The 27,613-nt window shown below is 35.1% G+C and overlaps 1 protein-coding gene across 1 annotated transcript in view; it reads right to left on the bottom strand.

The window, feature by feature from the left end:
• Positions 1-27,613, bottom strand: part of LOC111052558 (diuretic hormone receptor) — a gene marked incomplete in the record, with an annotated part of 81,765 nt that overhangs the window by 5,779 nt on the left and 48,373 nt on the right. Inside the window, 1 exon segment of the mRNA XM_039441013.1 lies at positions 8,684-8,803. Within this exon segment, the coding sequence (XP_039296947.1) occupies positions 8,684-8,803 (120 nt within the window).

The raw sequence follows: 27,613 nt of genomic DNA, 5'->3' as shown, positions 1-27,613 counted from the left end.
CGCGATGTATTAATACACTTCATGCCCACATAGCATATGATACATATCCAACATCATATATATCCTCATATTCATATATAGCCTCATATACATCTCCTATATCCTCATATATTGTATGTCATATATATGTTGCCCCATGCATTTAGACCTCACAAGGGAATATATCTGGATGGATCCTCGAATCAGTTTGTCAGTATTGATTTAATGAGAGAGATTGGTGTTATTATATAAGCAATACTGTCACTTTGAATTGGATTTAAATATATCCATTTAGCCCTGAAATTCCCATGCGGGGTTTGTATATAGGTATACTAGTATAGGGAATACAATTGACTCATATCATTTATACAAGTGATATATCAGTGTTGCAGAGAATCTATATATTCACTCACTATATATAAATGATGCAGAGAATGAACCGTTAAACGGAATAATCTGTTTTTTGTTTGTGATGATTGTGATGATGTTGATGATACCCTCATAGAGCCAAGGCTTGTGCGTGGGTGGTGAGAGGGATAGACCTATTTAGTGAGGTCCACGTTATAATGGCAGTATTTGAGTAGCATTGGTGTTGCTATCCTTGTCTATCATTCCACAAAGCAGATACCGAACATATCAAATCATAGTGTTGTGTATCAAGTTGAGATGATACTGTATCATATTGTGTTGATACTGTATCATGTTGTGGTTGGTCTTGTTCAATAGTCCACGTTACAATGGCAGTATTTGTTCAACATTGGTGTTGCTATCCTTGTCTATCATTCCACAAAGCAGATAGTGCTATCCTTTTCTAGACCGCAACTTTGTCAGAACAATGTAGAAATATGATTGATTAACAGTATTTTAATGCCAATCATTGAAAGTTATTATTCGATCTTAAAAAAATATATTATCGTGAAGAATAAAATATAATTGATTATTGTGAACAAGGATGAACAGTGGATATTATATCAGATATACCGGTATCATCTATCCTTTATAGAAGACAGTAATAAGATTGATTGATTGATTGATTGATTGAGTACTTTATTTATGTAGATTACAATATATACTGGCTTATACACTTATATACAATAGCTTACAATACAGCAAAATTATAGAAGAATTTACATAATATAGACTAGGAAAATAACTATAGAACTGTATATGATATGAAAAAGCAATTTGTAATATAATAACTATAGATAATAATCATATTGTTATGCATCTACATAAATTGGCGGAGCTTTGGACATATCAATGTCCATTCTTTGGGAAGAATAATAAAAATATCCTCCCCACTAACTCTCTACCAAAACGTTAATTTCGTTATTTAAACTAAGGATTTATTTATTAATGGAAATATTGTAAAAGTTTTAATCAATATGAATATTGAAGAGAAAAAAAAACAGAAAATGATAAAGTAAAATAATTATATAGGTAGATAAGATCAAATAATTGATTAATAAAATGAAGTAGGCTGAAAGTAGATCAGGGTTATCAAATTTCAGTAATATACAGCAGTATGCAGTGGATAATTGAAATAACATGAGTTTATATAATATATATATATATATATATATATATATATATATATATAATTCGTTCTATAACATGGTTTAAAGGTTTATATTGGTGGAATGGGTGAGGGATGGTTGTCATGTGATCGTTCTAGGGTTGGACAGTTTCAGTCATTTGCTCCAAAATATGTTTTTTTTAAAGTCAGGTTGAAGCTCGCTCGGCTCTCGATAGACCTGATAAAACAGGAAGTGTATTCCATGCACGACAGGCACTGACTAAGAAGGATTTTGTGAAAATAGTAGTTCGATGATTGGGTATCCTTAAAGTACTTTCTCCGGTTCTAGTATGTGAAGCATCTATCCTCCTACCTTCAGAGACAAATTTGAAATCATCTTAAAATAGTTCGGATTACCGTATTTCAAGATATCTCTAACAAGCTTGACTATTCGAAAAAGCCTCTGATCGGGAAGCTTCAATGTTGAACTAGCAATGTGGGCTGGGGTGATATGATCATGGCGTTGGAGAGAGTAGACGAAACGTAGACAATAATTTTGGCAACGCTGTAGTTTATCATTCAGAGTGACTTGCATATCGTTAAGAACAGAATTACAATACATTAAATGTGGGAAGATGAGAGATTGAACCAATAATAATTAATGTTTCTAGGGAGGATATCGTGCATTTTCTTCAATGCATGCATGGCTGAGAATACCTTTTTACAAGTTTTGTTCACTTGTTCTGACCAGTCAAGAGTATATTCATAATAATGCCTAAATTTTTAACTGAGCTACAGTAAGGAATGTCATTACCGTCTACACTAATTTTGTGAATCGATTCAAGGTCAATATTGTTTATAAGACGAGAATATCCAATTATAATGGTTGTGTTTTGATGGGATTAAGCTTAAGGCCATTTTTCTTTGTCCATTCCACTATCGAATTGATATCCTGATTCATTATTCCAACTGTTTCATTAATTTTTGTTATGGACAGCTTAAATAGATTTGAAGGTCGTCTGCATAAGTATGGAAACTGGAGAATTTGATAATGGAAGAAAGGTCATTAGCATACAAAGTGAAGAGGAGAGGGCCTAAAATTGAACCTTGTGGTACTCCATGCATAACGTTTTTCCAAGTTGACTTTTTGTCACCGACAGATACACATTGTTTCCTACCTAATAGATAGGATTTAAACCATACTAACGAGTTGCGACTGAAACCAAGAATAGCCAACTTATTCAGAAGGACTGTATGATTAACAGTATCGAATGCTTTAGAAAAATCAAATAGGGTGAGGATGGTGCATTTTCTTTGGTCCATAGCTAACCTTATATCATCAGTGACACGAAGCAGAGCTGTCTCAGTTGAATGGAATTTTCTAAAGCCTGATTGAAAGTTATGAAGCTTACTATTGTTGTCTAGAAATTTTACAACTTGAGCATGAATGAGTCTTTCTAGCACTTTGGACAATGCAGGTAAAATACTGATTGGTCTAAAATCCTCAACTTTATTGGGTGATGGAACTTTATTTAGAGGGCGAACCAGAGCAAACTTCCAGTTTTCAGGGAAAATGCCTTCTTCAAGTGACTTGTTGAAAATGTATGTAATGGTTGGTAAAACAGCAAATAACATATTCTTGATAAATTTAATAGGAATTTTGTCTACACCCGTAGCATTACTATGAATACGTTGAATTGCTCTGAAAGTGTCTTCTTCTGAGATTGGATGGAAATGAAATTGATCAGTGATTGGTAAATCTAAGTTTGTAACCTGCAACGTAAGTTTGTAAGACAGAGAATCTGCAACGTTGTTCTCCCATCTTTCTCCACTGCAATATAACTTGGAACTCACTATCATCAAAAGATTCCTTCTAATACAACTATCTTATAATAAAATTCTTATATACTCGTAAAAATAACACCAAAGCTTTCTGTTCAAGCTATGCCAAGTGCCGGTTTCACAAATGCCGGTCAAATTTTTACTGTGATTAATTTCACGAGAACAATCAGAGAAGGTATTTTTGATAAATAATAATTATATAAATAATTTATAGTCAAAATCATAAAAATGTCATAACATCGTCAGTTCAAGCTTACAATAATATCACATTATAAAAAATCTGGTGTGGCGCACTCACACAACTTTCCTTGCCATTATGAAAATTGATCAACTGACGCTAGTGTTCACGCGCATCTAAAGTCTACTATACAAATATCTAAGCCTACTGGTGACAGGACAATAACGCTGCAGACACACGAAGTTTGCTATCTCTTCATTGTGAATGATTTAATAGAATCAACAGTTGCCAACAGTTTGCAATTTGATAATCTTATTTTCTCGAACTTCGAGCTAATTTTCAATTTTAGGTGAAAATGTTACTGAACATTAATTGTAGAGATTTTTATGCTCAATCTTCTCGACTCGAATTTTTTTGTTCAAATTGTATCTGAAGCCTGATAATTGGGAATCCAAAATCAAACTTTGCATAGATGGGGCGGAGATCCAGGAATTTTTACAGATATTGGACTTGAAGCAGTTGATAGAGCTTATCAATGATTTTTTCAGGTATGATCAAAAAAGTTGGAGCCGTTTTCCAAGAAAATCGCGAAAAACCCTGTTCTTGACATTTTCGTCATTTTAGCCGCCATCTTGAATTGCATTTGATCGAAATCGTTCGTGTCGGATCCTTATAGTGTAAGGACCTTAAGTTCCAAATTTCAAGTCATTCCGTTAATTGGGAGATGAGATATCGTGTACACAGAAGCACATACACTCATACCACACACACCACACACACACACACCACACACACACACAACACACACACACACCACACACAACACACACACACACACACCACACACACACACACACACACACACACACACACCACACACCAACACACACACACACACACACCACCACACACACACACACACAACACACACACACACACACACCACACACAACACACACACACATACAGACATGCAGACCAACACCCAAAAAACACTTTTTTGTACTCAGGGGACCTTGAAACGTATAGAAATTTGAAAGTTGGGGTACCTTAATTTTTTTCGGATAGCAATACTTTCCTTACCTATGGTAATAGGGCAAGCAAAGTAATATCACATTTTATTTTCATATTGGTATTATAATCGATAAAACGGCTTCTCTGATTGGTTCTCGTGGAATTAATCACTGTTAAAATTCAACCGGCTTTTCTGCAACTGGCACTAAGAGTTAATAGTTATTTGTATATCTAGAGTGAAAAGTACGACTATTTCTCCCTCAGGAAAATTGTTGCCCTCGGCTTCGCCTCGGGCTTCAAACTTTCCCTCAGGGAGAAAAAACAGCACTTTTCACTCTAGATATACAAATAACTATTTCCATACCATATACAGTTCAATAATTATTTTCTTAGTCTATATTATGTAAATCATCTATAATGTTGCTGAATTGTAAGCTATTGTATATAAGTGTATAACCAGCCAGTATATATATTGTAATCTACATAAATAAAGTACTCAATCAATCAATCAATCAATCTTTGTATATTGTTATAAAGGGCTGGTTAATGCTATTATAAATTACGTGGGTACAAACCAACAACCCCACCCTCACGAATAACACCGGTTATTCCATACTGCAATCCCAGGGGATGGAACGGGTTAATTCCATCAGTTAGGGGGTGATGTACCCTGAAACCGACTCCTGGAACCAAAGGGGGTATAATTCCCAATCAAGGGTAGGGGTGGCTTTTGAATGGTATTGCTATGATTTCTGATTCAGCCTATGTACTCCCCAGGGAGGGGCAATCTCTCTGATTCCACCTCCGTCTATAGTGAGGTCCACGTTATAATGGCAGTGGAGAAAGATAAGGGAACAATGTTGCAGATCCTCTGTCTTGTCAATGCCTTCTATAGACGGTAGCTGATACAGGTTTATTGATTAATATTAACTGTCCATTCTCGTTTAAAATAATCAATTATATTTTATTAAGCAATAAATTATATTTTTTAACGATTTCATAATCCAGATTAAATATTTTGTTGATTATTAATTCTACATTGTTGAAAGCCGATCTGGCAACAGAGCAGAGCGAGCAAGAGTTGGCGCTACCTGCTTTGTTGAATGATAGACAAGGATAGCAATAGCATTGCTAATCAAACACTGCCATTATAACGTGGACCTCACTATCCTCACATAGATCAAGTGAATTTCATCTATGTAGTGCAATAAAGTTTGTGATTTAATTTGGGTTGCATTCTTGATAAAAGACCTGTTATTTCTACAGAAGTATAGATCTAAAATAGCCTCCTCTCTGTACTGACCTGCTCAACTCCTGTAATATTAACTGTTCATTCTCGTTTAAAATAATCAATAATCCTATTATATTAAGCGAGCAATTTCTGTATTTTTATATCTGGTTATTTATATTTATATCTGGCTATTTATGTTCAACGGATCTCGGAAACGGCTCTATCGATTTTCACGAAATTTGGAACATAGTTGACCGAACGAAGTGAGGTCTAAGATTCAAGTCGACGGTTTGGCATTCCTCTTAATGTTTAAATGTTTATATGTTGTGCATTTACGGCGAGACACAGTAATAGATTTTCATGAAATTAGACAGGTATGTTCCTTTTTTAATTGCGCGTCGACGTATATACAAGGTTTTGGAAATTTTGCATTTCAATGATAATACATATAATAAATGTAAATAATAATAAATACAATAAATACAATACAATAATAATAAATGTATAAAAGGGAAAAGGAGCCTCCTTCATACGCCAATATTAGAGTAAAAATCAGACTATAGAATTATTCATCATAAATCAGCTGGCAAGTGATTACACAGATGTGTGGAGAAGCCAGTCTATTGCTGTATTTCCATAAGGTCTATAGTTTCAATCAGGTACTTGTGGATGAGAATACTGCGTGAGGTCTACTGTTCACAGAGTTACTAGTAGGTTTATGATATAAAAATTCGATTGCACTAGGTCTCATCCTTGGGAAAACTTGCTGAACGACATTAAAAGGATAATTCATCCTTGGCTGAAACAGCTGAGACTTTCGTTGTCTGTGTATAGTAAAGAAGTGAGTGAGCGAGTGATTCTGTGGAAAATCAAAATATCGTATCCCCGAAATTCATAGGCTGACATATAGCCAGCTGTGAAATATAAACACGATCATTTTAGAGAATTGTGTTCTGTTTATCAATAAATAAAAACAACAAGCGAAGCTCGGTGCCCCGATATTATTTCGTTAAGCAAGAAATTATATTTCCCAATAATTTCATAATGAATTTTCATAATTAAGATGAAATACTTTGTTAATTTATCATTAGTTCTATATTGTTAAAAGACGTTCTGGCAACTGGGTAGAGCGAGAAAGAGATAGCGCTATCTGCTTTGTTGAATGATAGAGATGAATAGCAATATCATTGCTAATCAAACACTGCCATTATAACGTGGACCTCACTATAGAACAAGAACAGCCACAACATGATACAGTATCAACACAATATGATACAGTATCATCTCAACTTGATACACAACACTATGATTTGATACATTCGCTATCTGCTTTGTGGGATGATAGACAAGGATAGCAATACCATTGCTTATCAAATACTGCCATTATAACGTGGACCTCACTATAGAGCCTAATATGATTATATAGTCGGATATAAACTCAATCTGGGACTATGGGGTATTTGAAAACTGAACCAAGAAGATAATTTGATAAAAGCTGCCAGGCAGAATTGAATGATCGGTTGATTAAGGTATTGAGGTCCACGTTATAATGGCAGTGTTTGATTAGCAATGGTATTGCTATCCATGTCTATCATTCGACAAAGCAGATAGCGAATGTATCAAATCATAGTGTTGTGTATCAAGTTGAGATGATACTGTATCATATTTTGTTGAGAAATACCTATTTAGGAGGTCCTGATTTATCGAGGAAAAATTAATTGGGTAGTCCTACTGCTACTTCAATAATAGCTATTCCTGGGAATATTATATTACTAGCCGCCAGGCTCGCTTCGCTTGCCATATCCGTTTAGCCAGACGTTTAGTCTGGACCCCCGACTGGATCGTCCTCAATTCTCAATTCAATTCAATTCAATTCTTTTATTTGCCATCAATACAATTTACAATAAATTATTCAAGAAATTCTTAGAAATAAAAATAAAACATAGCTTACAATCAAAACAAAAATTATAAATTAAATATATTTAAATCAAAATCTATTCATTAAGGCAACAACCCAGCAAGGAAAATCCTGTCCGCTGGGCGTGAGCATCAGTTCAATATTATTATATCAAATATTTTTTTATTATTATAAATAAAAATAAATATGGCAAAATTTTAGAATCACGTAAGCAAACAAAAAATAAGGTTGAAATAAAAAAATGTATATTATTAAATATTATCGAGAGTAAAGAGTCCTAACATAATATGTTGATTATGATAAAAATATGACATAACATTTTCAAATTTGGTAGGTGTGTTCAGTTGGCCCTTTAGAGGCGCAATAAGAACGGATTTGGAATAATTTCCAAAGATACGCCCAAAATCTGCGTTTTTTAGCGTTTTCTCAGCTTTATCGAGAACAAATGGACAGAAAAAGTTCAAATTTACTACAGAAGCTCAGCTGGGATGCAATAATGTTGTGTTAGAAGGAATATGATATAACGCCAAAGATACGCTCAAAATTAGCGTTTTCTCAGCTTTTCTGCGTTTTCTCACCTTTTACAATGATTATTGATGGAAATATATTTAAAAAAATTCAGTACACAGGTTTAGCTGAAGTGGAAGAATTTTGTTCGCCAAAGATACGCCGATATAGTAACAGGTGTTTTTCGAGATCAAATTGACATAATACGTTCAAATTCGGTACAGAGGTTCCATTGAGGTCTACATGCAGGCGAGCGAAGCGAGCTCGCTGATCTAATTTTTGGACGATCCAGTCGGGGGTCCTGAATTCGGTACAGAGGTTCCGCAGAGGTCTACATGCAGGCGAGCGAAGCGAGCCCGCTGATCTCATTTTTTGGACGACCCAGTCGCGGGTCCAGGGGGCGGAGCCCCCTGGCTAGACGGATATGGCGAGCGTAGTGAGCCTGACGGCTAGTCATATTATAGATAGATTATAGATTAATTTAACTTGTTGACTTACCCACATGATCATGACTAGGAAAATGACATTGACGAATAGTATGACAGCTGCTGGGCCCTGGTAGATCCAATCAATGTTATGGGTAGCCATCCAGGGACAGCTTTTCAGAACTATGCCCGACAGACCCTGAAAAACACAACAAATTATCGGCAAAATACGAAAATTAAATAAGAAAAAACATTGAAATTGGTCAAAAACATTTTTATTATGATAGGCCTACAAGATTTATTGTGATAGAGGAAAGATAGCATATAAGAAGATATCCCATAGTTTGTAGAATTCATTCAAAGCTTGGAAGTTTTGTATCAAATTATGATGTTGTGTATCAAGTTAAATTTATACTGTATCATATTGTGTTGATACTGTATCATGTGTTGATACTGTATCATGTGTTGTAATACTGTATCATTTATGGTGATATATATAGAAGAGATAGCATAAGAAAATATGCCATTGTTTGTAGAATTCATTCAATATTTGGAAGCTTTGTATCAAATTATGGTGTTTTGTTTGAAGTTGAAATGATACTGTATCATGTGTTGTAATACTGTATCATTTATGATGATATATGGAAAATATAACATAAGTAGATATGCCATGGTTTGTAGAATTCATTCAAAGTTTGGAAGCTTTGTATCATATTATGGTGTTTTGATTGAAGTTGAGATGATACTGTATCATATTGTGTTGATACTGTATCATATTGTGCTGATACTGTATCATATTGTGTTGATACTGTATCATGTTGAGTTGATACTGAATCTTGTGTGGTGTTAGAGAAGATAGCAGAAGAAAATATCTCATGATTTGTAGAATTCATTTAAATTTTGGAAGTTTTGTATCAAATTATGGTGTTGTGTATCAATTTGAGAAGGCACTGTATCATTGTGGTGATACCATAGAGAAAAGATATCATATAAGAAGATATCCCATGGTTTGTAGAATTCATTCAAAGTTTGGAAGCTTTGTATCATATTATGGTGTTGTGTATGATACTGTATCCTATTGTGTTGATATTGTATCATATTGTGCTGATACTGTATCATATTGTGTTGATACTGTATCATGTTGAGTTGATACTGAATCTTGTGTGGTGTTAGAGAAGATAGCAGAAGAAAATATCCCATGGTTTGTAGAATTCATTCAAAGTTTGGAAGCTTTGTATCATATTATGGTGTTTTGTATGATACTGTATCATATTGTGTTGATACTGTATCATATTGTGGTGATACTGTATCATGTTGAGTTGATACTGAATCTCTGAATTATTTGTGTCATCAATATTTTTGTGTTGAGATATTTTTGGTGAAACCAGACGAAAGTAATCTTTACGAACATACAAACCTGAAAACTGGCAACGACTTGAGCTTCAAGTCAACAGTAGGAACGCGCTACGCCCGTTTGTGGCAAGATTCATAGATCAAACAGAGTTTGAAAGCAAAGCAAAGTCATCTTCTAACAAACAAACTAGCAAATCAATAAATGGACAACTCGAGCCTCAATCATTAGAAGGAACTCGCTCGTTCAAAAAACGTGAAGTTGAAGATAAAAATTTGGCAATATTTTTACAAATCTTTCTGGAAAGTTTTCACTGCACCATTTTTCCAGAGTATACAACTTGAGGTCAAGTCCTCTCAATCAATGTTCTTTCTTCTGTTTTCTTCTTCTTCTTCTTCTTCTTCTTCTTCTTCTTCTTCTTCTTCTTCTTCTTCTTCTTCTTCTTCTTCTTCTTCTTTTCCCGCTCCCGTACTTTTTGAAAACTTTTGTGAAGAGAAAAATCACCGATGTCTTTCCATTATATACCTTGGACGGTCACCTCAATTACTAGAGCTATCAAAAAGATTGCTATCGTCATAATTCTGCTCTCTTTCTCACTCTCTCTCTCTCTCTCTCTCTCTCTCTCTCTCAGTCACGAGTTGGTGGGAAGGATTTGGTAGAGAGTTAGTGGGAAGGATACTTGGAATATTCTTTCTGAAGAATGGACATTGATATGTCCAAAGCTCCGCCAATTTATGTACATGCATAACAATATTATCTATAGTTATCACAAATTGCTTTTTACTTTCCTTGCCCTATTACCATAGGTAAGGAAAGTATTGCTTCCGAAAAAAATTAAGGTACCCCAATTACTAAATTTCTATACGTTTCAAGGTCCCCTGAGTCCAAAAAACTGGTTTTTGGGTATTGGTCCGTATGTGTGTGTGTGTATGAGTGTATGTGCGTCTGTGTACACGATATCTCATCTCCCAATTAACGGAATGACTTGAAATTTGGAACTTAAGGTCCTTTCACTATAAGGATCCGACACCAACAATTTCGATCAAATGCAATTAAAGATGGCGGCTAAAATGGCGAAAATGTTGCCAAAAACAGGGTTTTTCGTGATTTTCCCGGAAACTGCTCCAACGATTTTGATCAAATTCATACCTAAAATAGTCATTGATAAGCTCTATCAACTGCCACAAGTCCCATATCTGTAAAAATTTCAGGAGCTCCGCACCATCAATGCAGATAGATTCCCAATTATCAGGCTTCAGATACAATTGAAACAAAAAAAATCAAGTGGAGTAGATTGAGCATGAGAATCTCTACAATTAATGTTCAGTAACATTTTCACCTAAAATTGAAAATAAGCTTTACATTCGAGAAAATGTGATTATTCAATTGCAAATTATTGTTGATTCTATTAAATCATTCACTATGAAGAGATAGCAGACCTCATGTGTGTCTCCAGCGTTTTGCCCTGTCACCAGCTGGCTCAAATCTTTGAATAGTAGACTTGTGATGCGCGGGAACACTAGCGTCAGGTGATCAATTTTCATAACGGCAAGGAAAGTTGTGTGAGTGCGCCACACCAGATTTTTTCATATCATATACAGTTCAATAATTATTTGCTTAGTCTATATTATGTAAATACATCTTTAATTTTGCTGTATTGTAAGCTATTGTAAAGTGTATAAGCCAGTATATATTGCAATCTACATAAATAAAGTACTCAATCAATCAATCACTCTCTCTCTCTCACCAATGAATAGCATCACCAATGTTTATCAAGTATTAAGCGTACTCCACAAGGGTATAATTGATAACTTGACAAACTGGAAACTTGATCTACTGAAATCTTGAGGAATTCAACATAGGCCTATAACCAGCCTCGGTAAATTCAGAATCTAACATCAGAACTTCAAGTTAATGAGTTGAGTAGTTGAGACGTGATGATGCGTCATTCGTGAATTTCCTATCCCCTACGTGTATAAGCCAATTCTTTCCTTTATTGACCGAGCGAAGTGAGGTCTAAGATTCAAGTCGACGGTTTGGCATTTCTCTTAATGTTTAAATAGATTTTCATGAAATTTGACAGGTATGTTCCTTTTTTAATTGCGCTTCGACGTATATACAAGGTTTTTGGAAATTTTGCATTTCAAGGATAATATAAAAGGAAAAAGGAGCCTCTTTCATACGCCAATATTTGAGTGAAAATCACACTATAGAATTATTATTCATCATAAATCAGCTGACAAGTGATTACACAGATGTGTGGAGAAGCCAGTCTATTGCTGTATTTCTATAAGGTGTCATCATCATCATCATCATCATCATCATCATCATCATCATCGTCATGGATTAGGCTTTTCAAGCCTGTTCCGGCGTCCATCTCTTCCTCGGTCTACCAATACTTCTTCTGCCTATTGGCTTGTGGAGTAGGGCATTCAATGGGAAACGGTCTTCAGGCATTCTAAGGACATGATCTGACTACTTATTTCTATATGTTTTCATCAAACTCAACACTGGTTGGACATCACATTCTCTTCTTATATTTTCATTCCGAATCCGATCCTCTCTTGTGCATCCTTTGACTTGTCTAAGGAAACGCATCTCTGCTTGATTCTTGATTCAAGCTTCCTTGTCAGCACCCATGCTTCACTTCCGTAAGTCAAAGTGGGTATCGCCATGGTATAAGGTGTATAGTTTCAATTAGGTACTTGTGGATGAAAATACTGCGTGAGGTCTAGTAGTTCTGTGAACAGTAGACCTCACGCAGTATTCTCATCCACAAGTACCTGATTGAAACTATAGACCTTATGGAAATACAGCAATAGACTGGCTTCTCCACACATCTGTTTAATCACTTGTCAGCTGATTTATGATGAATAATTCTATAGTCTGATTTTTACTCCAATATTGGCGTATGAAGGAGGCTCCTTTTTCCTTTTATATTATCCTTGAAATGCAAAATTTCCATGAACCTTGTATATACGTCGACGCGCAATTAAAAAAGGAACATACCTGTCAAATTTCATGAAAATCTATTACCGCGTTCCGCCGTAAATGCGCAACGTATAAACATATGAACATTTAAACATTAAGAGAAATGCCAAACCGTCGACTTGAATCTTAGACCTCACTTCACTCTGTCAACTAGTTATATATTGAATAGATTTCTGAAAATTATGAACACTTGGAACCTATTCACTTGCCTTTTCATAGATGATGATCTAAAGAAATATTTGCAGCTGTTACTCAGCTGTTCAGCTGTTATTGAACAAGAAAGACACGATGAGGGAAACAATTTCTCGTTGATTTGAGGTCGAGAAAATTTAGGGTCCTTGTGAAAAATGCTGCGACTCTCTTGGGAAATTCTGATGATTATTTTCCGGCGTTTTCCAGCAGCGCTTAGGGTTTTGTTGTCTTTTTATTTTGTTGTGGTTGAAAGGATGATCGGGGTTTAGTGCTAGAGTGGAGAAAGATTTAGAAGGAGTTGGAGGAGGATGAGGAGGAGGAGGAGAAGAAGTGGATGAGGGAAATGAGTAGCAGAAGAAGGAGAAGGAGGAGTGGGAGAAAAATTAAGAAGGTGAAGAGAACGAGGAGGAGGAGGAGGAGGAGTGGGAGAAAAATAAAGGAGTGAAGAGGAGGAGGAGGAGGTGGAGAAGAAGAAGGAGAAGAAGGAGAAGGAGGAGTGAGAGAAGATTGAAGAAGAGATGGAGGAGGTAGAGAAGAAGAAGGAGAAGAAGGACAATGAGGAGTGAGAGAAGATTGAAGAAGAGATGGAGGAGGTGGAGATGGGGGAGAAGAAGGAGAAGGAGGTGTGAGAGAAGATTGAAGAAGAGATGGAGGAGGTGGACAAGAAGAAGGAGAAGAAGGACAAGGAGGAGTGAGAGAAGATTGAAGAAGAGATGGAGGAGGTGGAGATGGGGGAGAAGAAGGACAAGGAGGAGTGAGAGAAGATTGAAGAAGAGATGGAGGAGGTGGACAAGAAGAAGGAGAAGAAGGACAAGGAGGAGTGAGAGAAGATTGAAGAAGAGATGGAGGAGGTGAAGAAGAAGAAGGAGAAGAAGGACAAGGAGGAGTGAGAGAAGATTGAAGAAGAGATGGAGGAGGTGAAGAAGAAGAAGGAGAAGAAGGACAAGGAGGAGTGAGAGAAGATGGAAGAAGAGATGGAGGAGGTGGAACGGCAAGGATTGGGTAAAGCTGGCATTATTTTGTAGAGATGCTTGGCGCTATAGATGGCAATTAATTCAAGAGTTTAATTACTGAGGTATTTCAATAATTTAATAGTCTGGTTTGATATTAAAATACTAATGAACCCCCATTATTATTGTTGTTATTATTATACATCATCTCAATAGTTGTCAATGTTTGTAATTGAGGCCAAGTTGGTGCTGTTTCGTTCTCATCTAGATCATTTCCACTCAAAGGTAATAGGCCTATATACTTTTGAAAAAGAAAGAATTAATCCATCTAAATTGAGAAATGAAATAGCGTAACATGGATATTTCCTTCTTACGCATATTTGGTTAGTGCCATAGTAAGTTGTATATTTTGTAATTTAGTCATGGTACTCTTTTCCGACTTTTTTCTACTCAGGTTGTTTAATTTAATTTGTGTATATCAAGAAATTTGATCATTATGTATTATTTGGACTTTATTATTATTTTTTTTTTCCATTAAAAAAATGAAGAAAGAAATTGGATCACATTAGAAATATAAAATGTCAGAATGCTTCTGTTTTATCCAAAGAGACTCATTTATTTATTTTATTTTGATTTGAAGATGTGTGTTCATTTATCTTAGTAATTCGGAATTTTCCGCTGACGGTCTTTGACCAAGCCGTATAGTGTATGCAATATTTTTAAATGATACTTCCGGTAAATATTGTTTTTTTTTTCAATAAAGCACTTTTAGATCTATGGAGGAGTGGAGAAGAAGAAGGAGAAGAAGGACAAGGAAGAGTGAGAGAAGATTGAAGAAGAGATGGAGGAGGTGGAGAAAAAGAAGGAGAAGAAGGTCAGGGAGGAGTGAGAGAAGATTGAAGAAAGATGGAGGAGGTGGAGAAGAAGAAGGAGAAGAAGGACAAGGAGGAGTGAGAGAAGATTGAAGAAGAGATGGAGGAGGTGGAGATGGGGGAGAAGAAGGAGAAGGAGCAGGCTGTGAAGAAGGAAGAGGAGGAGGAGGATGATGATGAGGAGTAGGAGAAAGAGGTGGAGGGGAAGGGAAACGAGAAGATGGAGGAGGAGGTGAAGAAGATGGAGAGAAGTTGAAGGAAGAGGAAAAAAAAGATGAAATGAATATAGAAAATATGGGTTCAGGAGGAGAGAAAAAAGAGGAGAAGAGAAGAAAATGGGAAAAGAAGAAATACAGAAGAAACGAGAATGAATGGGAATGAGAGAAGGAGGATTAGGAGAGAGATGACAATTGAATTGAATAAAAAGTAGAAGGAAAAGAAATATAAACATTAAAAGATCCAAGTGAAGCAGAGGTTGACCAGTTTTATCTGTGGGGCTATTATTGAAGATGGTAAATGGAGTAGATGAATAAGAAGTATTTGAAGAAGAAGAAGGGAAAGATTGATTGGTTGATTGAGTACTTAATTAATGTAGATTGCAATATATACTGGCTTATACACTTATTGTCACGTTATTCTTTATATAAAATAACGATTAGCCTCCTGCTTGGCATCAGTCGGTAAAGCATGAGATTTAATATAATTAGGGCGTGGTTTTCTAATAGTATTCAGTCTTAAAAAATCTTGATAGGCCTAGATATGGGCTTCTCCAATAACTCTTGTAATTCAATAATAATAAATATATATATATATAAATGATACTTATACTAGAGATGAGGAATATAAAATAAATTGCACACATGAAAATTTACACATATATTGTACAAATAATGCAAAGATCAGTCGAGGCAAAAAATATATATAGAGCGATAAAAAATATATTATAAAAATAGAACAATATTGAAATCATAAAAATATCACAGGCTAACTTTATATTCTAGATTTATGGCACGAATCATTACCATGTGCCTTTATCTTGAAATCATATGCATTCTTTGGCATGTAGCTGTGACATGTACTTGCTAATACTTGTCGGCTTGGATAATTCAATCATAAATATGTGCTCTAAGATCAGCTTGATAAATTAGCCACTAATAATCCAAATATATCTATATATTAAAATCTCTAGTATTTAGTAGATTTATTTGTATCGAATATATATTTTTATCTCAGGTGCAAGATTCGGCACCTGACGGAATAGGTAGAGCCATTCATCTAGTGAATTAGAACTATGATAAATTATCGCAAATTGTATTGCAAAAATTAAATATTGTATGCATACGTTTGATAGCCTAGATTTCGTACTTCTTTGATTAAACAGAAATTTCTAAAATATTGATCTAATATTTTTTTTTCAATTAGATACCTTTAATACTAATTTTTACTTGCGCAAGTATTACTCTTATTAATTTCTTAATTTATAATAACCCTTTCGGCGAGCTAGCTTTGATCATCAGATTATTCGAAGCACTAGGGCGCCCATCACTAAATTCAAATTTAAATCACTCACGTGTCGAAAATCTTCTTGTAAGCCGCCGATGTCGATCCAACTCCATGTGGTCCGGGAATGGTAGCCGGAATCGTCTCCTCCAAGGGTTATAAATTTAATAAAATGAAAAATGACTTCTGCTTCACAATAGCATCACGAAGTCTTTTAAGAAATTAATAATTTACTTTAACTTTAATTTTTACAAAATTATTAATAAGGTACTTCGCTCTAAAATATTTGGGGTCCTCTTATGGTGGCATCTGGCTGGCGAGTCGTTGGTTCGAGTTGGCTGGCGAGTGCTGGTTCTTCTTCTCAAGTTTTACAGATCCTCTTTCCGACTTTCAAATTAGCATAAAATTTAAATATCTCAATCCTCCGCCATTAAATTCAAATAGATCTTACAAGAATGCCAAAATATTGCTTAGATTATATGATTAATAATTTCTTTGCATTCGAGCCATATTGATAACATAGATTACACAAATTTTTACACGAAATCTACTACAATTATATAAATATATATAAATATTTTTGAATCGGCCTACAGTTGCCGCCTATTAACTGCCGTTTTACTATTGGTGCATGCAAATTTTATTAGGTATTCATGCGCCTGGTAACTCTTATTTCCTGAATACATTAAATTATTTTTATTTGGTTTTATATTTATGCTCTTTGCATGCTAGTTAATATTATATATATTAATATTAATTCCATGCTAACTAATAATTAGCCACGTGGACGGGTGTTTTTTCACATTGCACACCGTCTGATTGCAATAAAGCTCTGCCAAGGGGTTTTGGTCAGATTCTACGTTCTTCGGTTTGATCGATCTCTAGGTCACCGATCTGTGAATACATCTATCTAACCTCAATCTTCAAATATTTTATAAATAATATATTTATGAGTAGTAAACTTTCTTCAAATCCTTTTTAAGTTCTTGTACCATTTAGCCAGAACAAGCTGATGCTATCTTATCTTGATTATTATCTGCTTGGCGATATTAGCCAATTACTTTATTTTTAGACCTATTACTATTTCTGTTAGGGCTTTTTATCTACCCAAATTTGATACCTTTACACACGCCCCTGGGTTTGAATTCAAAATATTTGAGAATCACAATGTTTTTAATGAAAACCCACCCTTCAATACACTGATATACACTATACTTTATTTATAAATTATACTCTCCTACTTCTATCACATTTCGCAGTCATATTTGCTGCATCTCCTTTATACCTTTATCAAAAACAATAACAAATTCTCCTCCTCAACACACATAAAATATCATAAATATAAACTTCTAAACGCACTCCTCCTGACACCATTTACAACACAGTAATTTTTGAATTCGCCGCTTGCAGGGCTGCCAACTTAACTACACACATTTCATAATTCTCATAAATGATTCCTTTTAGACAATAATTTCGATTCATAAACTTCTGGGCTTATATCTTATAGTATTTCTTAGGTCTTAATATAAATAATTTTCTATACATCAGGTACAATACTTTCTTTTGCTAATGGCTCTTTGGTTTTGGTAATTGGTATTCACTTTAAATCTTTTCAGGTAACAAACGTGGCATAATTAAAAGTAATAAATATAAAAACATATAAATAATATCGACATTAATAATATAATAAATAACAATAATAAATAACTCTTTGGTACAGTAATTCTTTTTATAAACATATGTTCAACAGATATTACATTCATTTGATTTGGGCGGCTTTGGTCAGCTGTTCGCTGTTCTACAATTCATAGTGTTTCATGTTACATCAGAATTTGCTATCGACTTTCATAACTAACCTAACTGCTCGATTTTTTCTCTTAAAAAGGTAATTAACAAATTTTAATTTTATTATCCCCGCTTGTGTCCTTTTTTATCTGATGTATATAATTTAATTACATATTTAAAAATTGTTCTTTTCCTTATTGCAGGCTTCTAACGGCTGGAAGGAATTAAAACATTGGATTGTTGCCACGAGGTCCTATACCAATTTTAAATTATTAAGAAGGTTAGTATTTGGCTTGATAGTGTTGTGTTCCTTTGACTTCTTATCATATTTATTTGAAATTCGATGATATTTCATGTAGAATTGTTGTGGTTTGCCCGTATCTTTAGGCTTTCTGCTTGTAGCTACACTGTAGGCTGGTTGGTTTATCTGCTATCCATTTGTTGATTGTTGAGGCTGTCCTATTATTAATTTATCTCATGAATATAAAACCCCGGTATCTGTATATTCCTTTTTAATCCATTTTTTCCCCATCATCCTGTAATTTAATTCACCTTCCTCTATTTTCATCTAATACTCTTGATTTCGGCTCATAATAACTCATAGGCTTGCATCATAAACATTTTTATAATATTAAATTTCCAATCATCAATAATAGATCCATTTAACACAACAATACAATATTTTTCGTCCTATCCACAACACAGTCTTTTATCCATATCACAGCCATGGTAATCCACACAATACATAAATCAAAACACTATTAGTTCTTTATAATACAATCTTTCCACATATAATAGCCGTACTTCCATTTTATTAATATAATTCCTTATTTCTTCCACTCTTATCAGCCACCGTCTGTTCTTTATTGATCTCCATAAGTATTCCATTTCGTTGTTACCCATGCACGAATCCATAGTAGTCCTATCAGTAGCTCCAGTTTTAATCCATGCATTCGATCCATTTTGCCGGTCACATCGCTGATTTGCCCTCTTGAAGCGAATGTGCCGCGGATGCATGACGTCGGCGATCTCTTCCTGTCCTCCTTGGTGCCGGTCCGGAATCCTCCTGGCCTCTTGAAGCGTGCATGCGGCCTCCATCGGCGCGCGCGGTTCCTCCGTTCTTTCCGCCTCCGGGCCTTGCGATGCATCTTCTCCCGAATGCCGTCCTTCTTTCCTGATGCCGGTCGGGTGTCCTCGGGCGCCTCCGTCTCCGGGCCTTCGGTGGTCGCTCCTCTTATTCGTAGTCCGTCCTCTCGTTCTTCCATGGGGTCAGTGGTTGTTGCTTCGGTGGTGTCCCTTGATAGGGGTTGTAGGGTCATTGCGCGGGGCATGGTGGCGGTCTTCTCCTGGCGGCTGTTGTGTTCTCTGGCGGTGATGGGTCTTCGTCGGGAAACAGGAGGTAGTAGGGATTGATACTTGCGGCTGGTTTTTGGTGGTGGTTTATCTGGTATTAGCTTTTGTTCTTCTAATAATATTTCCGGTAAATCATCTGAATGTGGTGTATGACGTTGAAATATCCTGTTTTCTTGGTTTGTTTCATTTGAGCTTGTGCTTGTTATATCGGGGGTATCATATAGTCCTGGTTTATTAGCTGTAGTTTTCTGTATCTCTGGTGGGGGTTATCTTGTGTTTTTGTATTTGATCAACCATGCTCTAATGTGTAGTTTGTACTTTTGTTGAGGTGGTGGTTTATAATTTCTGTTGTAATTGTTTGTGTGTTATTATATGTGAGTTTAATCGATCACGGCCATCATAGTGATTCCTACGATTGCTCTGCTGGGCATAGTGGTTGGTTGTACGATTTTGAAATTTTTCATTATTCCAGTTACCATTTTGCCTGTGCTCATAGCGGCGTTCAAATTGGGGAGCAGATCGGTAGCGATCATATGATACCGGTTCATAATTTTGGCTGTTATGCGGATTAAATTTTGAATTATGCTGATTTGATGCGTATCTCTGGTCTGAGCGGTGGGTTGATATTGCCATTGCAGACTGTATGCCATATAAATGATTAATCAGCTGCTTACAATCAGTAATGGGTTGTGTGGCGAGTGCCATTCTAACTTGATACGGTAGCTTCTTTAAAATAATGCTTGCTAACGCCGATTCATTAATGGGCTCGCTCAATTGAGAATTTTTAAACTGTAGGGCAGTGACGAAAGTGGTACATGCACCGTCTAAGTTAGGGTTGAAATCGCATGATATGATGTCCGCTAGCACGTCCAACTGTTTACTTCTGCTCCAATACTGTTCCAGGAAGACAGCGACAAACTCATCCAATGATGTAAATTCATGGGCTCTACTCCGAAAAAACATCAGGGGTTCGCCAATCAATAAATTAGTCAAACGGAGACGCCAAAAATTCCAAGAGGTAGGTGCAAGAGTTTGTACTAATTTTATCTGATCAATGAATGGTTGAGGTTGCAAATGGCGATCAGTGTTATCAAATTTTCCTAGTCCTTGTAATATACTATGTACGTTGAGGTTGTCTGTTTGAATTCCTTGAGGTTGTTGTTGAATATGATTTTCCAATGCTATTATTTTTTCCTGTGTTATCTGCCATTGACTATCATGTGTAATTTTATTTGCGTTTATTTCTTGATTTAGTTGAGTCAGAGTGGATTTCTGAATTAGTAGAGTTCCATTTAAAGCTTTACAGGTTTCAGTTTTGATTGATGCTACCTTGCAGTTGGTTCATTTTTGTGGACATATTAATCTGTTTGTTTTGTATTTCTTTAATATTGTTAATATTTTTGTCAACTGTAGTTGTTAAGTTTTGATTGGCAACGGTAATTTGTTTGTGGATTTCTTGGTGGCAATCGGCCTTAATGTTATTTGTTATATCCTGAATAGGTGTAGTGAGTGTATTTAAGTTGTCTATCCTTTCATTGAGTTCACATGTAACCGTATCTAACCTTTCCGATAATCCTGCCGTAACTTTATCTTGACTTTTTTTTGTAGGGTTATCATTGCTTTTAACTCTTCCCTATGACTCTCTACTTTAGTTTCAATATTATCCAACCGTTGTTCTACTGATTTTATAGCGCCTGTGGTCTCTTTCATGCCCTGTTCCACTGTCTGTTTATTTTCCTCTTTTACTGTAGCAATCTCCTTTTTAATTTCCTGCATCATACTATCCATTGTTTTTTGTAACATAATGTTGAAAGTGCTACTCGTTTGTTCCATTATTACCTTTTGAAGCGGATCTAGTTCTGTGGTTGAAAATATACTCTGTTTGCCCAGGTGTGACTCGGCCTCCGGCGATGCGGGTTCTGCAGACTGCTCTCGCCCCCTTCAAAGTTGATCTCTACTATCCGTTGATTCAATGGTGTGTCAGCGGCGTCGATTCGAGTGGAGGATAGAGGTTGCAGACCTGGTGGATCGAAAATTATCGACCCGACGCTTCCTGGTTCCCTTTCTCGTGGCGTATTGGCATCTACCGTGGTGGGGTTTGATGTGCTCGGAGTCGACAAAGTGGGATCTGTGCAACCGCCGTACATATATGAAACTTCAGAGTTTGCGGGAGTGTGATTCATTATGTCAAATATGATAAATGCTAATTAAACAGTGATAAAAATGATAAGCGAAAATGCTAAAAAAGAGACACAACCGGGACTTACAGTGAACAGTGATGTGTAATGTGTTTGGATACTCTTACAACAGGTATTTATACTTAATTTTTTACAATGCTCTAGCGCCCTCAATGTTTTGTTGATTTATTCTTGGCTAGTTTACAGGCTGCGACTTATTTTCCAACCGGCTTAAACACCTAATATATTTTTGACTAGAAAGTAATAGCAGTTTAGGCTTATAAAATATAATCTCTCTCTATAAACATGTAATTTTTCACAGTACTAATAATATAAAATTTTCTTTAAAACATATAATTTCTCTCTATTTAAAGCTCTTGTTTCCCCAAAAAGTAATACAAATATTCCTTCGCCAGTTTTCCTCACAACTCGTATAAGTTATCTATAATTTTCACTATGGTTATTGACCTAATTTCAAGTAATTATTCAATGAGCTTGGCTCTCATCATCAGTCCCACGTTGGCACGACATGTATTTATGTCACGTTATTCTTTATATAAAATAACGATTAGCCTCCTGCTTGGCATCAGTCGGTAAAGCATGAGATTTATATAATTAGGGCGTGGTTTTCTAATAGTATTCAGTCTTAAAAAATCTTGATAGGCCTAGATATGGGCTTCTCCAATAACTCTTGTAATTCAATAATAATAAATATATATATATAATGATACTTATACTAGAGAGATGAGGAATATAAAATAAATTGCACACCATGAAAATTTTACACATATATTGTACAAATAATGCAAAGATCAGTCGAGGCAAAAAATATATATAGAGCGATAAAAAAATATAATATAAAAATAGAACAATATTTGAAATCAATAAAAATATCACAGGCTAACTTTATATTCTAGATTTATGGCACGAATCATTACCATGTGCCTTTATCTTGAAATCATATGCATTCTTTGGCATGTAGCTGTGACATGTACTTGCTAATACTTGTCGGCTTGGATAATTCAATCATAAATATGTGCTCTAAGATCAGCTTGATAAATTAGCCACTATAATCCAAATATATCTATATATTAAAATCTCTAGTATTTAGTAGATTTATTTGTATCGAATATATATTTTTATCTCAGGGTGCAAGATTCGGCACCTGACGGAATAGGTAGAGCCATTCATCTAGTGAATTAGAACTATGATAAATTATCGCAAATTGTATTGCAAAAAATTAAATATTGTATGCATACGTTTGATAGCCTAGATTTCGTACTTCTTTGATTAAACAGAAATTTCTAAAATATTGATCTATATATTTTTCTTTCAATTAGATACCTTTAATACTAATTTTTACTTGCGCAAGTATTACTCTTATTAATTTCTTAATTTATAATAACCCTTTCGGCGAGCTAGCTTTGATCATCAGATTATTTCGAAGCACTAGGGCGCCCATCACTAAATTCAAATTTAAATCACTCACGTGTCGAAAATCTTCTTGTAAGCCGCCGATGTCGATCCAACTCCATGTGGTCCGGGAATATGGTAGCCGGAATCGTCTCCTCCAGGGGTTATAAATTTAATTAAAATGAAAAATGACTTCTGCTTCACAATAGCATCACGAAGTCTTTTAAGAAATTTAATAATTTACTTTAACTTTAATTTTTACAAAATTATTAATAAGGTACTTCGCTCTAAAATATTGGGGTCCTCTTATGGTGGCATGGTGGCATCTGGTGGCGATTGGCTGGCGAGTGCTGGTTCTTCCTTCTCAAGTTTTACAGATCCTCTTTCCGACTTTCAAATTAGCATAAAATTAAATATCTCAATCCTCCGCCATTAAATTCAAATAGATCTTACAAAGAATGCCAAAATATTGCTTAGATTATATGATTATAATTTCTTTGCATTCGAGCCATATTGATAACATAGATTACACAAATTTTTACACGAAATCTACTACAATTATATAAATATATATAAATATTTTTGAATCGGCCTACAGTTGCCGCCTATTAACTGCCGTTTTACTATTGGTGCATGCAAATTTTATTAGGTATTCATGCGCCTGGTAACTCTTATTTCCTGAATACATTAAATTATTTTTATTTGGTTTTATATTTATGCTCTTTGCATGCTAGTTAATATATATATTAATATTAATTCCATGCTAACTAATAATTAGCCACGTGGACGGGTGTTTTTCACATTGCACACCGTCTGATTGCAATAAAGCTCTGCCAAGGGGTTTTGGTCAGATTCTACGTTCTTCGGTTTGATCGATCTCTAGGTCACCGATCTGTGAATACATCTATCTAACCTCAATCTTCAAATATTTTATAAATAATATATTTATGAGTAGTAAACTTTCTTCAAATCCTTTTTAAGTTCTTGTACCATTTAGCCAGAACAAGCTGATGCTATCTTATCTTGATTATTATCTGCTTGGCGATATTAGCCAATTACTTTATTTTTAGACCTATTACTATTTCTGTTAGGGCTTTTATCTACCCAAATTTGATACCTTTACTTATTAAATAGCTTACAAGTACGCAAATATAGATCAATTTACATTCTATAAACTAAGAACATAATATTGAGTGTATAGGATATGGAAAAACGCCAATTGAATATAATAACTATGATAATTTTTGGTATGCATATACATAAATTGGCGGAGCTTTGGACATAATTATCAATGTCCATTCTTCGGAAAGAATATTTAAAATATCCTTCCCACTAACTCTCTACCAAAGAGAGAGAGAGAAAGAAGAAGTAGAATGAGAATGAGAAGGAAAATTTGAAGAAAGGGAGGAAAAATAAGATGATATAGAAGAAGAAAATATGGATGAGAAGAAGAAAAAAATATGTAAGAAAATGGAGCGAAGAGAAGGAAAAGTACACAGAAACGAGAATGAATAATAGAAAGGGGAGAAGGAGGATTAGAGAGAGATGACGATTGAGTGAAAGAAGAAGAACAAGCTAGAGAAAAGTAAACATTGTAAACGCAAGGGAAAGAGATAAACTAGTTTTATTTGTGGGGCAATTGAAGAAAGTAGATAGGTAGATGGAGTAGAAGTAGAAGAGGATGGTGAAGAAAAAAGAAGAAGAAGAGGAAGAAGAAGAAGAAGAAGAAGAAGAAGAAGTGAAATTTACGGAATACACAAGAAAATAAAGTCAAGAAGTGTATTATTTTGTATGTTGAGGAAGTCACGTTTGTAAGCCAAGTCATTAGTGTTCTAGCTCCTTCGCTTTAAGCATACAGATAAATACAATTTTCTTGCTCACTTTTTCTTCTTCTTCTTCTTCTTCCTCCTTTAACTCCTTCTTCCCCTTCTTCTCTTCTCCTCACATACTTTCTTTTTGAACTGTATCATGTACTTTGGTATCCTGTATTCTATATCCTATAAACTCGACCTATAGTGAGTGTCTATCATTCCACAAAGCAGATAGCGAATGTATCAAATCATAGTGTTGTGTATCAAGTTGAGATGATACTGTATCATATTGTGTTGATACTGTATCATGGTGTGGTTGTTCTTGTTCTATAGTGAGGTCCACGTTATAATGGCAGTATTCGATTAACATTGGTGTTGCATTCCTTGTCTATCATTCCACAAAGCAGATAGCGAATGTATCAATCATAGTTTTGTTGTATCAAGTTGAGATGATACTGTATCATATTGTGTGATACTGTATCGTGTGTGGTTGTTCTTGTTCTATGAAAGGTCCACGTTATAATGGCAGTATTTGATTAACATTGTTGTTGTATCCTTGTCTATCATTCCACAAAGCAGATAGCGAATGTATCAAATCATAGTTTTGTGTATCAAGTTGAGATGATACTGTATCATATTGTGTTGATACTGTATCGTGTGTGGTTGTTCTTGTTCTATAGTGAGGTCCACGTTATAATGGTAGTATTCGATTAACATTGGTGTTGTTATCCTTGTCTATAATTCCACATAGCAGATAGCGAATGTATCAAATCATAGTGTTGTGTATCAAGTGAGATGATACTGTATCACATTGTGTTGATACTGTATCAATTGTGTTGATACTGTATCATGGTGTGGTTGTTCTTGTTCTATAGTGAGGTCCACGTTATAATGGCAGTATTCGATTAACATTGGTGTTGCATTCCTTGTCTATCATTCCACAAAGCAGATAGCGAATGTATCAAATCATAGTTTTGTGTATCAAGTTGAGATGATACTGTATCATATTGTGTTGATACTGTATCGTGTGTGGTTGTTCTTGTTCTATGATAAGGTCCACGTTATAATGGCAGTATTTGATTAACATTGTTGTTGTTATCCTTGTCTATCATTCCACAAAGCAGATAGCGAATGTATCAAATCATAGTTTTGTGTATCAAGTTGAGATGATACTGTATCATATTGTGTTGATACTGTATCGTGTGTGGTTGTTCTTGTTCTATAGTGAGGTCCACGTTATAATGGTAGTATTCGATTAACATTGGTGTTGTTATCCTTGTCTATAATTCCACATAGCAGATAGCGAATGTATCAAATCATAGTGTTGTGTATCAAGTGAGATGATACTGTATCACTGTGTTGATACTGTATCAATTTGGGTTGTTCTTGTTCTATAGTGAGGTCCACGTTATAATGGCAGTATCCTATTTGATTAATATTGGTGTTGTTATCCTTGTCTGTCATTCCACAAAGCTCTTATATTCTCCAACTCCACACAATTGCTAAATCGTTTGTAAACTGTGAAGAAACAAAATGAACTAACCATATTTATTATGGAAATCCACTATTAATTCATGTAAAGATATGTTTCCTCAGTGGATGTAATATATATTTTAGATAGGAGATTGAAGATTGACCTACTGAAATCTTGAAGAATTAAAAATAGGCCTATAACCATCCTCGGTAAATTAAGAATGTATATGCGAAATGTGAAGTTAATGAGTTGAGTAGTTGAGACGTGATGATGCGTCATTCGTGAATTTCCTATCCCCTACGTGTATAAGCCACTTCTTTCCTCTATTATAGTACAGATGATAGATCTTTGAACCTATAGGTTCAACAGTATACTGTAGATTTTTTAAGTAAAATAAGTTTGTAATTGTAAATGTAGATTTAATGATACATTAGATTTGATAAATGTCCTAGAAATCGGGCCTTAAGCTTGCTCATCTGTCCCTTTCTATGCCTTATTATCTAGTGGTTCATTTTGCTCTGTTCATAGAACATGTAGCAGGGTGGAATTTCCCGCAATAACCACACAGTCTGCTTTTAAGCTCTAGATGAATAATTCACCAACACACATAAAGTCAGCAAGCCTCCACCCCATATCCTTATCATCTCCTTCTTCTTCTTCTTCTTCCACTTTCTTCTCACACTCCTTTTCCTTGTTCTTCTACCTGTTATTATGCTATATCTTCTTCTGCTTCTTATTCAACATCATCTTCTGAATCTTCTACTCGATTCATTATCATCTTCTTCTTCATTTTCCCACTCTTCTTCTTCCTCTTGTTCTCTGACTTTTCCCTCTTCTTCTTCTTCTATTTTTACCTGTTATTCTGTATATTCTTCTATGCCTAGTACTTCTTGAAATATTCCACTACTTTCTCCTACAATGTAATACTTTGCACTTTCTCCTTACACCTGTCTCATTGATGTTCATCATCTTTCCTTTTATTGTCCTCTTCTTATTTTGTTCCTTCTTCGCCTCATCTTTCTCCTCCTTCACCTCTTCCTCCTTTTTCTCCTTCTCTACCTTCTCTCATTCCTCTTCGTCTCACCGTTCGATTTTCATTTTCTTCCTTTTCATCTACATTCTAATCACATATTA

This window comes from Nilaparvata lugens, chromosome 14, assembly GCF_014356525.2.
Source record: "Nilaparvata lugens isolate BPH chromosome 14, ASM1435652v1, whole genome shotgun sequence".
In the NCBI taxonomy this organism is placed as follows: domain Eukaryota; kingdom Metazoa; phylum Arthropoda; class Insecta; order Hemiptera; family Delphacidae; genus Nilaparvata; species Nilaparvata lugens.
The sequence above is the reverse complement of the archived record's forward strand: the minus strand, read 5'-3'. Positions and strand labels throughout refer to the sequence as shown.